The 11,783-nt window shown below is 35.1% G+C and overlaps 1 protein-coding gene and 1 long non-coding RNA gene across 2 annotated transcripts in view; one reads left to right on the top strand and one right to left on the bottom strand.

The window, feature by feature from the left end:
* Positions 1 to 11,783, top strand: part of LOC132159554 (uncharacterized) — a 1,375,546-nt gene that overhangs the window by 276,739 nt on the left and 1,087,024 nt on the right. The window contains exons 33-38 of the mRNA XM_059569099.1: positions 2,466 to 2,639; positions 2,817 to 2,981; positions 3,570 to 3,743; positions 3,845 to 4,018; positions 4,706 to 4,879; positions 5,090 to 5,263. Of these exons, the coding sequence (XP_059425082.1) occupies positions 2,466 to 2,639; positions 2,817 to 2,981; positions 3,570 to 3,743; positions 3,845 to 4,018; positions 4,706 to 4,879; positions 5,090 to 5,263 (1,035 nt within the window). The remainder of the gene's footprint in view (positions 1 to 2,465; positions 2,640 to 2,816; positions 2,982 to 3,569; positions 3,744 to 3,844; positions 4,019 to 4,705; positions 4,880 to 5,089; positions 5,264 to 11,783) is intronic.
* LOC132159593 (uncharacterized) overlaps positions 1 to 11,783 on the bottom strand; it is a 200,473-nt gene that overhangs the window by 104,037 nt on the left and 84,653 nt on the right. The gene's annotated exons all lie outside the window — the stretch shown is intronic.

An 11,783-nucleotide genomic window follows, 5' to 3' on the forward strand; every position in this document is an offset into this window, starting at 1 on the left:
AAATAGAAAAAATAAGGAAAATTGAATTTTGCAGCAAAATAGTATACATGGGAACAAAATGGATGTTGCATCACAATTCTTTATTTTCCTCCAATCTTGCACACTCTGAGAGCCATGTTGTCCCCAGGCATTAAAGATGCACAGAAAACACTCACCTCCAGTAAACCCACCAACTTAGCCATTTTGTCGCTAGATTTCACAACTTTTTTTTACAAAGCACTAGCAATGTATTCATCATCTTTTAACAAGTTTTAAAACGTTGCTAACTCAAATTCTACAATGCATGCATTGTCACCCTAAATGGGACGATTTTCACTCCAGTTTTCACTGTCACACACTGACTGAAAGATTGCATTGCGTGTAAAATCATATGTGGTGGAGGCTCAGCTTACTTCAACTGCAATAACATGCATTCGAGACAAACTTATTTTTGAATCACTTATGATTGTTACTCACTCATTTTATGTTTGTCAAGAAATCATTTTAAGATTGGAATGTGAGGCTTATTTAAAATATAATTTTTACCATTAAAACTGGTTTTGTCAAAATGTTGATCATAAATTCATTAAACGGCAGGTAATGTCAATGTATTTCTCCTGTCTGCAGGTTTTTGAGTCCTGCTGCAGATGAAGCCTGTCAGTATGTGACTGGAATTGTGGGAAGAAACCCGTTACTCCTGAGAGAACTGAATCTGAGTGAACATGAACTAGGAGACACACGAGTGAATCAGATCTCTGCTCTACTGCAGGATAAACACTGTAAACTCAACACACTGATGTGAGTATTTTGTTTATTATGGCATATTTAAGCAGCTATACTGGGATGTTTTAGCTTCACTTTTCTGTAGTGGAAGTAAGTGGAGACGCGTCAATCCATCTTTATTTATTTATTCATTATTTTTTTTTTTTACAGTTTATAGGTGTGTCCCAATTCAACTACTTACAGTATGCACCATTCCACCACACGTGAACTCTGAAAATTCCAAAAAGAATAAGTGCACTTTAAATACCCAGATTATGTAATATTGGACACTTTGTGCAGTAACCATCACATCTTTAATTATGTAGTGGAGATGGAGGGGCAGCAGACTCCAATGATGACAAAATACCCTTATATAATTCATAAACTACATGGTTGAGTAGCATAACTATGGATAACTTTAGTTAACTTTGGTTACTTTGGAAATGCAGTAGATTAAAGACTACAAGTTATCTTATTTAAAATGTAGGAAGAAGGTTAACTATTTGGTTACATTTAGATTGTCAGACTTTTTTAATATTTCTAATGAATGTGTTCACATGTTAAAATTATTCAAACAATATTGTTCAACTATATCTTTGTTATTATAGATGTGGTGTGATTCTTTTCAATTTAATATGATATTTTGATCTTCATCTTTATGCATATAGTTATCATTCTTGTTGTGAACGCGGCCTTATTATTTCTGACATATATGAAGTATATGTTTTTCTTTTCTGATCAAAGAGAAAAATAAATAATTTGATTTTTTTTATAAAATAAATAAAATGAAAAAAGTTTTCCGGTAGAAAATTATCTTCTGTGGAATGAATTTTATTACTATTTAAAATGTGCTTTCTCTAGTCTTTCAGACTGCAGTATAACTGAAGAAGGTTATAAAGCTCTGGCTTCAGCTCTGAGATCAAACCCTTCACACCTGATAGAGCTGGATCTCACAGGAAATGATCCTGGAGAATCAGGAGTGAAGCAGCTCAGTGATTTACTACAGAATCCAAACTGTCAACTGAAGACACTGAGGTGAGTGATTTTAGTGTTTTTTAAGCAATATTTTTATTTTAGTTGAATAGTTGCAAATGTTTTATCCTGCTTCATCTTCTCTTCTGCAGGTTTTTAGGTCCTGCTGCAGAAGAAGCCTGTCAGTATGTGACTGGAATTGTGGGTAAAAACCCACTACTTTTGAGAGAACTGAATCTGAGTGAACATGAACTTGAAGACACAAGCATAAAGCGGCTTGCTGCTCTACTGCAGGATAAACACTGTACACTCAACACACTGACGTGAGTATTTTACATGCTCTACATTGTTAAATTGCTTTTAATAGTAATGTTACAGTAGTTGATAATACTATTTTCTCTTCTGCCTGAATTAGAGATACATTAAAATTATGTATTTAAAATGTAATTGCTTTCTATCCAGAGCTCTATGAAAATGAGGGACATCAAATTTTTTTTAGTTGGCTAAACAAATATATAAAAATATATTTTCAGTTAAGTCAACAAATATTTCCATTACTGTAGAGGGATAAAACTGTTTGCAGAATTACAGTAGAATATTCTGAAAAGGAATTTTTTTGATGCTGAATTCTGAGCTGCATTATTTTATAAAGTGCTTTTCAAGTGGAAAAACTACTGTCATGGGACCCAAACTTTTAACTTTACTGGATCATCGTAGATCTGATTCATTGTTTTTTCTTTTTCTGTCTTCAGTCTGTGTGGTTGCAGTATTACAGAGAAACAGTGTCTCATCCTGACTTCAGCTCTGAAATTAAACCCATCACACCTGAGAGAACTGGACCTGAGTGACAATATGCTACAAAACAGAGGAGTGAAGATCTTATGTGACGTACTGAAGGATTCAGACTGTAAACTGGAGAGATTGAGGTGAGGAACATTCATGAGATCACATATTTATGAAAAGGTCTTCACATTATTTGTGCTTTTTTTGTGATATGGTAAAATAAAAATGAGCTCTCTTCCTTTGCCTATTTCTTTTTCATTTTCTTTCTTTTTTTATTAAATTAGCTTCAATCTTATTTTCTGCTCTCTTTCTCAATATAGGTTAATACGCTGTGATATGACAGATGAAGCTTGTTCTGCTCTGACTTCTGCTCTGAAATCAAACCCATCACACCTGAGAGAACTGGACCTCAGTAGAAATCAACTAGGAGTTGAAAACCTTGATGTTCTGCTGAGGAACCCAGAATTCAATCTGGAAATACTAGCGTTAGTAACAGTTCACTGTTAAGGTGTATTTTAAGACACTACACCTCATGTTACATCATTTATGTCACTGCACATTCTGGAATTTCCTCTATAATCACACTTTATGTTTAACACTCCTATGCTGTTCAGTCATTTTGACCCATTTGATGAGACTAAGTGGTCATTAAAATGTCACACAAATTGACCAACCCTAGGAATGAATGGGAAAGACTTTAACAAAGAGCAATTATTTTTAATATATGCTGAATTAAATCTATGTATCCTCCAAAATGTTGAACAAAGAAACACAGAAATGGTGAGACCATAAAATATCCAGAGAGCAAAACATTATCATTCTTCACACATACTCTTACACAGACAGAGAGAAAATAAAATGATGGGCAATCTATGACTGTTAGCGTTACTGCAAAAAACATTGGCAAAAAATAGTGGTATATTATCTGAATAGATATACAAAGCATAATGTCTAAGCACAAAATCAAAAATTCTTACACATAAAATTAGACTGGGACTTAAACTAGTCTGTACCTCTTCAATAAGATAATCATTATAGATCTGAGTCATTTCACTTTTTCTTTTTATCTTCAGTCTGTGTGGATGCAGTATTACAGAGAAACAGTGTCTCAGTCTAAGTTCAGCTCTGCGTTCAAACCTTTCACATCTGCGAGAGCTGGACCTCAGTGAAAACGAACTAAAAAACACAGGAGTGAATCACTTATGTGACACACTGAAGGATTCACACTGTAAACTGGAGAGACTGAGGTGAGGAACATTTACATGCATGAAAAAAAAACAATTTGTTGTTTTGGTGTTTGACTAAGACAGAATGAATTTTTTTTTTTAGCATATTTCTCCCAATCTAGGTTAGGATGCTGTGATATGACAGATGAAGGTTGTTCTGCTCTGACTTCAGCTCTGAAATCAAACCCATCACATCTAAGAGAACTGGACATGAGTGGAAATCAACTAGGAGACTCGGGAGTGAAACACCTCTGTGATCTACTGATGAACCCACAATGCAAGCTGGAAATACTAGCGTTAGTAACATTATACTGTACAGCAGCTACAGCATGATGAAAGTTTATTATGCTATAACTAATGGTTTGATGATTCTGTATGTGTGTCCGTAGCAAGAACTTTAAACTCTAAAAGATTAGAAACTTTGTAACTAAAATTTGTTGAAAATTGTTTTATATGCTGAACTGGGACAAATCTTTACTGTGAAATGAGATAGAAGTGTAAATATACTAAAACGTTCTAACATGAATGACATGAATTATTTTGGCAGAGTTATATGTTTTTCCAGCACTATAGAACTTTTGACTGCATCTACATTTATTAAGCAAAATTAGTATTTAGTGGTGGTAAACTACATTCAACCAAATTTGATTAATGTACCAAATTTCCTTGTATTATTTTTTATTGTTATAAAGTTAATCCTGTATCTCAATTTACATGAATAATGTGTGGTTTTTCTTTCTTTCTTTTTCTTTTTCTTTTTCTTTTCTTTTCATTTCTTTTTTTTTTTTTTTTTTGAAAGATGGTTCCAGAGATGTAAATAGTATCATCTAATCCAACTTATCCAGTATTGGGTTATGATTATATAATTAAGTTTCCAGATTTTTGCTGTTGTATTAGCGACTGTATGGCATTTATCCATTATGTATCTCACACATGAACTGAACATAGGTTTGATTCATTGTCTTTTCTTTTTCTGTCTTCAGTCTGTGTGGATGCAGAATTACAGAGAAACAGTGTCTCATCCTGATTCTAGGTCTGTGTTCAAATCCATCACATCTGAGAGAGCTGGACCTCAGTGAGAATCAAATGAAAAACACAGGAGTGAATCACTTACGTGACGTACTGAAGGATTTACACTGTAAACTGAAGAGACTGAGGTGAGGAACATTCAAACACAAGAATCAAATTGTTTAAAATCCCTTCGACAGGTTTAACCTGACGTTTTAAGGCCCTGATATATTTGAAGCAAAACTGAAGAACATATGACGTCATTTCAGATTTGTTGAATTCACCCTACTCTGTTTTCCATGAAGATGATATACACTTATGGAATAAGAGGTTTGTTTGTCTCATTTCCCCTGTTTTAGGTTAAGATCCTGCGATATAACAGATGACGGTTGTTCTGTTCTAACTTCAGCTCTGAATTCAAACCCATCACACCTGAGAGAACTGGACCTTAGTAGAAATAAAGTAAAAAACAAAGGAGTGAAGCACTTATGTGACATACTGAAGAATTTAGACTGTAAACTGGAGAGATTGAGGTAAGAAGCCTTTGTTCATTAGAGGTGCTCCTGGAGGCCAATATTTTGCAGAGTTTAGACCTGCTCCAGCAAACCTGCCTGCTGTAATCTTGAAGATATTTAATTATCTGCTTCAGGTGTGTTTAATTATAGTTGAAACCAAAATGTCCTACTAAAGGACACAGTGGCCCTCCAGGAGCAGGATTAGACAAACCTCTGATCTACAAGAATCAAAATACTTAGTTACCTAAACATTTTAAATCAAAACATTTTACACTCATTATCACTTAAATATTTCCCATTTTATTTCAGGACGCATAGTGATGTTTTTATTTATTTATTTATTAGAGAAATCATTATTTTAAAAGTTATAAAAGTAATTAGTCTGTAAATGGTTTTGTTCTGATAATTTGTCATGAAATCAATCCAAAAAGCCCCTCAAAAAACGATTATTATTGTAGTGAAATATTGAGACACTCAGCATATTAGATTCCCATATAAATTATTGATTTCACTTGTGAAATCTTGTCGTTTTTAACTGGGTTAAAGTGGAAGTCTCTTCTTCTGTCTTTTTCTAGTCTAAATGACTGTGGCATTACAGATGTTGCTTTTTTGGCTCAGACTTTGGCTAAGACGAAAGCTTTGCATTTTTTAAAAGAACTTGATCTGAAAAAGAATAAAATAGGAAACTCAAGGAAGCAGCTCAGTAAAACGCTTAAAGACTCCAACTGTATCCTGAGGTGAGTAAACATCTTTTGTCATGTCATATTAACATGATAACTAATAAGATTACATAAGTTTAATTTTAGTGTGATCTTTTACAATTCTTATTATTCAAAAGTTAATTGAAATACCATAATATTTAACACTGGTTATTTTCTCTTTTGATTTCTCCTTAACAGCCTAGACAGTGAACAGCGCCTTTTCAAAGCTGGTCTAAACATGTTGGTGGATGGTTTTACATTGTGAAATCAACAGGACTGGCCCAGACACCATCGTATAAGGGATCACAAAAATGAAAATAAGTATTTATATGGCTTTTAGAATGTGAACATAAATATAAACTATTCAAAACCAACAGCTAAACCTACAGCAATTAACAAATGTAAAATTTATTGTTGTAGCTTTAATGTGTTGCTATTTAAATAATTCCTAATGCATAAAGGTGCAAAGGAACAAATTACACATGAAATAAAGCAGCATTACAGAGCAGCATTAAGAGAAATAGAGTAAAAGGGCTAACATATATCTAAGTCAGATTTAAAATGAAAGATTATAGTAGGCATCATTATTTTGTTGTTGTTGAAAAAAGTGAATGTTCAATTTTTATGGAATAGACTTCCAATCCAAATAACTGTCTCTGTTTTAAATATAGCTTAAATACATGTTTTTATTAATTAGTTAATTCTTGACAGTGTATTGTTATATTGTGTGCTTTTGGATTATAATTGTGTATTTTTGTGCTTGTTTTATTCAGCTGTAAAGATCTACATGTCTATTTTATTAATGCCAGGGTGCCCATGCTTCTTTTAAGTACTTGAATTTCAGACACATGGATTCAAGGACTGGAAAATGGGGGTGGGGGGCATAGGTCCTTCTACATTTTGTTAGAGAAACATGGTGCAACAGTATTACAGAAACTGACTTTTACGCACCGCCAAAGACAGAATGAAAGCGCTACTTCAGGAAAATCTGGAAAAGTAGCTTGAGTGGATCGAATGTAGCCTGTTGTAAACCACAATATTACCTATTATACTACGGGAGCATTGAATGATTGAATCTGATTGGCTGATGAACATTCTGAGGTGTGCAATTATTTTCTGGGAAACGCACGGCGAACATAGTTCCAGGCAGCTCTCCTGACCGCATCACTGTTCCATATCACTTCGCAAAGTAAAGCTGTAATAACGGTCACGCAGTTTGCACAAAAAGGTGTTGTCAATGAGCGCTGCCCTGTCGATTTTAGCAGTTAGCCTATATAGTGAAACAACTTAAAGGCCTTACATGACATTTCTCACTAGTGAGGAGACAGCGCTGTTTAGAGATACAAAGAGATAAGTTAGACTAATTCACACAATCTCTCTCATTCTCTTTCTCTCTTTGTGTGTCTCTATCGCTCTATTTTTCTAATAATTTAATTAATAACTGCATTAGAATGCTATCAAGGGCACATGCCTCTGTTACCAGCTTTAAAATTTCATTTTGGAACTAGCAAAAGAGGCATTGGATGACATGCAGAAGAATTAGGCCTTCTCACAATAGCGTTTTAAGTACAAAATCCAGACAAATCCCTTTAAATAAATCATCTGATCGATGTCTTGAGGTGTGGTTACCATAGTATAAGTGGAATAATTGACTCCAGGCCATTGAATTATTAGAAAAATAACTCCGCTTCGCGTCGTGGCCACATCACCACCTCGGTGTGCATTATTTTTCTAATAATTCAACGGGCCGCCGTTAATTATTCCTTACTTATACAATCATCAACTCCTGGTGATTTTATGTATGTGCTGGATCATACGTGAGTGTTGGGAGTCACAGATATTGTTATTTGGTGCAAATCAGCTCCATCTACTTTAGCGATTGAATTTGCATTTTCATTCAGCATGTCTGCCATTTTTGTGCGGTTTACATATGTACTGTAAATGGTCTTCTCATTTTTGGGAAAGATGATGCAACAGTAGGTTAAAGAACAGTGCAAGACAGCCAGCATGTGAACCCAACACAGGAAATTCCAATCCTCTTCAGCCAGAAATGCTGTCAGTGTGGCACTCTGTCTAGTTTCAAATAAAGAGACAGCTGTGGAGACAGCACAAATGAGATATTCTCAACAGAAGGAACCACTCCAGCATTTCAGTGTAGGCAATTTTACCCAGGATAAATGGGTCTGAAAACAAGTACATCTCTTGGAAATTTGTGAGGAGAGGAAAACATGTTTACACCCTGAACTAAAATAAATTATTTCAAACTGGTTGAGTAAAGATCTAAGTGAAATGAGTACAGATCAGTTATTTTCTGGAAACCTGTGAAAAGATATATGAGGCTAATTTGTAACACTGTTAAAATTATTATTATTAATATAGGCATGCACATTGATTGGTATCAGGGAAGTGGATGTTAAACTTACAGTGTTGCATTTCTTTAGAAGTTACTTTGAATACTGCATGTTGAAGCTCATTTCATCGGTGTTAACAGCTGAGGCAAACTAAACCATAAACATAAATCTCTTCATTATATTCTGGTAAACCATGTAAAAACAACCTAAAACTAAAAACCGGTGAACAAAAGCTCTACCATTTTGATGTTCAAGTGCAGATGTAATATAAACTATCATCTAGCTTTGTAAATGGCTTCTGATTTGATTCTCTTCTCCTTGTGTTGCTCTTGCAAGCCAATAAAGACAAATCTTTCTCTTTTTTTCTTTTAACTTTTATATTTGTTCACAGACTAATCATTGGCTCACATTGTTTTATCTATCATTTCTATTGTAGGACAATGAAAAAAATACGAGAATGGAGGAAAACTATTTTTGTGTTTGTGTTTGTGCTTGCAGAAGTTGATTTCTCCAAAAAACCTTTATTTTTGTGTTATTTCTATACATTTTTTTTCCTCACTTCCAGAACTATTACAAGTGAAAGCACAGTTTCTCAGGGTAATGCAAAACCTTTGTCAGCAAATGTTTGTTAAAAAAAACAAGCATTGTCAAAAGTTGTTGCCACATCATAAACCTCCATCATAGACATCTCAGTTTGAAGGTTACTTCGTATTCTTCATTCTGCATTCTTAATTCAGCATGTTTTAAAGGATACATCAGGTGTAGCCTATCGATCATGTCTTTCAATTCACAATCCTTTGCTCAAAAAGACTATAAATAAATAAAATTGAGATGAAGTAAGTCACTCAATGTAAACAACTAGAAGACCATTTGTTGTCATTAATACTGAATTAACAGTAAGTTGCAATTCATATAAAACTTTCAATAAAAGAGTCTTCTAATTATAATTTAATTAGTTTCGTTTCCTGACCACGGGGGAGGAAACCTTTACAACGTAGACATTCGCACTTACTAGATACTAGAACGTTTTATTCTAGCATTTAATGCTGAGCAAGACTTTAGCCTTTAAGACTCAGAAAGACTGGTCTATGAAGAGCGTGTCATCACCAAGCGGCAACCTCCCGCTCTCTCTCAGGAAGCCCAAAGGGGAGTGACTTAAACTGTAATTCGTCAACTGGACACTAGAGGCTGGATGCAGAAGGAAGTCGATCTGGGTCCTGCTTGGGTCCATTTTTGGAGACCCGCGCCTGCCCATACCCACAAAGTTCAACACCAGATCCGACCCGTCACCCGTGATAATATAAAAATGAAATCTGCACCAGCCCAGACCCGTTAATATTTGGGCCGTTACCCGATCAGTGCCCGCGATAAATCACACACGCTAAAATCATTCCAATTAAAGTGCTTCATATTTCTTTTTTATCTTGCACCTCTCTCAACATCACAACAGCATCATGAATGGGCAAATGAAACAGGCTAAAGTGCGCTTTGTATTGCGCCATTCAAGTAGTCTTCCATCGGCACCTAAGGCTATGGAACCTGATAACTATACACAAATAGACCTTTACTTTCCCTTAAGGTTAATGTGCAGGAAAAGGATATCGTCCACAGGACCAGGTTTAAGTTGCGTTCTCCGTTCTTGAATTACAAATCTAGCTTTGGAAAAGTCTCTCTCACCCGAAGCATCAACAAAAGTCGCAGTGGTGGTGATGTGCTGGGTCAAATGTCATATCGTTGTTGCGTTTGTGGTACCCGACCCATTGCAGGACTCTAATCCCATAGACTCCCCATAATAAAATGAGTTGAGCTAAGTGGGCGTGGTTTCAGCAGCCGGCTCACACCTCTTTGCCCATTTTCGATTATCCAGCACAGACACACAGTGAAGCGCTCATAGACAGTAAAAGAAATGGACACAGTGACCCCATTGGATTCAACGGAGACAAGTGAAGTCAATTAGAAGCACGAACTTCCTGGGGGTCGGGCGTACTGCGCAGACTCAAACTGAGCTTGATGACGTAAATGTCACGTGAGCAACCTGTAAGTCCTCTAATCGCTGTGCCAAGAGAAATCTGAATCACCCACCGAATCTTCCAGAGAAGGCGAGCGTGAACAGGAGCAAATTTTGGTAAGTATTTTATGGACTCTCTATGGGCTTCTCCCTTGACTGTATGCGTCCACCTCACCCCGATAACCTCATAGACAGTAAAAGATTGCCTGCGAGCTTCTCCTCCTGTCCATACGGTAATTTCTCTACTGTGCGACAGAGAGTCGCAGGTTATGACGCAATCGTTGGCCTATTTTTACAAAAACTGCCTTTAATGGGCCATAATGTAAGATACAAGGTAATGGAGCCTTTTATACATTTTGGTGTTTCTTTAGAAATAATGAGTCGACAAATTGAGTCTTTAAACGCCTCAGATGTAAAGTTATTCGCTGTCAAAGTGACACCAAAATGAATCGGAGTCAATGGAATGCTAACAGCAGGTGGGGGTCCGCTAGCCAATGGCGGCGCCCAGGGGTGCTTCAAAAAAAAATGAAACCGTGCCCCCCTGGAAGCACTGCCAAGATGACGATGGCCGGCTCTGCCCACTTTTGGCTTCAAAATCGCTCTTTGGAAACTAGTTTTTTTAGTGATAAAATATTTGTTAGCGATATTAATATTGTAATAGACACCTTTAATAACAAATACAAACTATTTGCCTTGTTCAATAATGTTTTGTCTACTTAATATAAAAAAAATGTTAACTGGAAAAATAAGTTTTTTATTAATAATAAAATTACTCGGGTATCCTGTAAAATTTTACACAAAATGTACCCTATCAAGGAGTTTTGTTGAACGTTCCAGTTTGAATACTGAAAAATAATGTGAATTCTGTAGCAATGCCTTATTTATTTCTGAATCTTTTTCATTTTATTTTTTTTATTTTTATTGATTGTATTTATTAAAAAATGCTTTGGTTGGATGTTTCTGATTTAATTTCTAGATTGTTTGGAACATGTATACAAATTGATCTGTCTGATGTTGTAGTTTTTATTTATTTATTTATTATTACTTATTATTTTATTTAATTATTTATTTATTTATTTTATTGTACAGGATTCCAAAAGTACGATGTGCTTCTTACACAACTTTTGATTTTGCTTCTAAAAAAATGGTCTAAAGCTAAGCCAAACTTTGAACATTTTATCAAAAGACATTAAACAATTGCATTAGACAAAATTAAGAACAAAAAGCAAGGAAAAACTATGAGGCTTTTAGTTACTTTAAATTGTTTTAATTTTACCCCTGGCATGAATTGTTTCACTTTAAATATTCTTATGAATATGTTTATTTATTTATACTTATGTTTTGTTGATGTAGTATCCTGGAGTAACCACTAGGTGTCATCTGTATATCTAAGATGTTCTATCTTGGGAAAAAAGGGGTGGAAGAAGATGTGCCATGTGGAAGGAGTGTTTTAAAAACAACAGTTTTTATACTTGTTG

The sequence above is a fragment of the Carassius carassius genome, chromosome 16, assembly GCF_963082965.1.
Source record: "Carassius carassius chromosome 16, fCarCar2.1, whole genome shotgun sequence".
In the NCBI taxonomy this organism is placed as follows: Eukaryota; Metazoa; Chordata; class Actinopteri; order Cypriniformes; family Cyprinidae; genus Carassius; species Carassius carassius.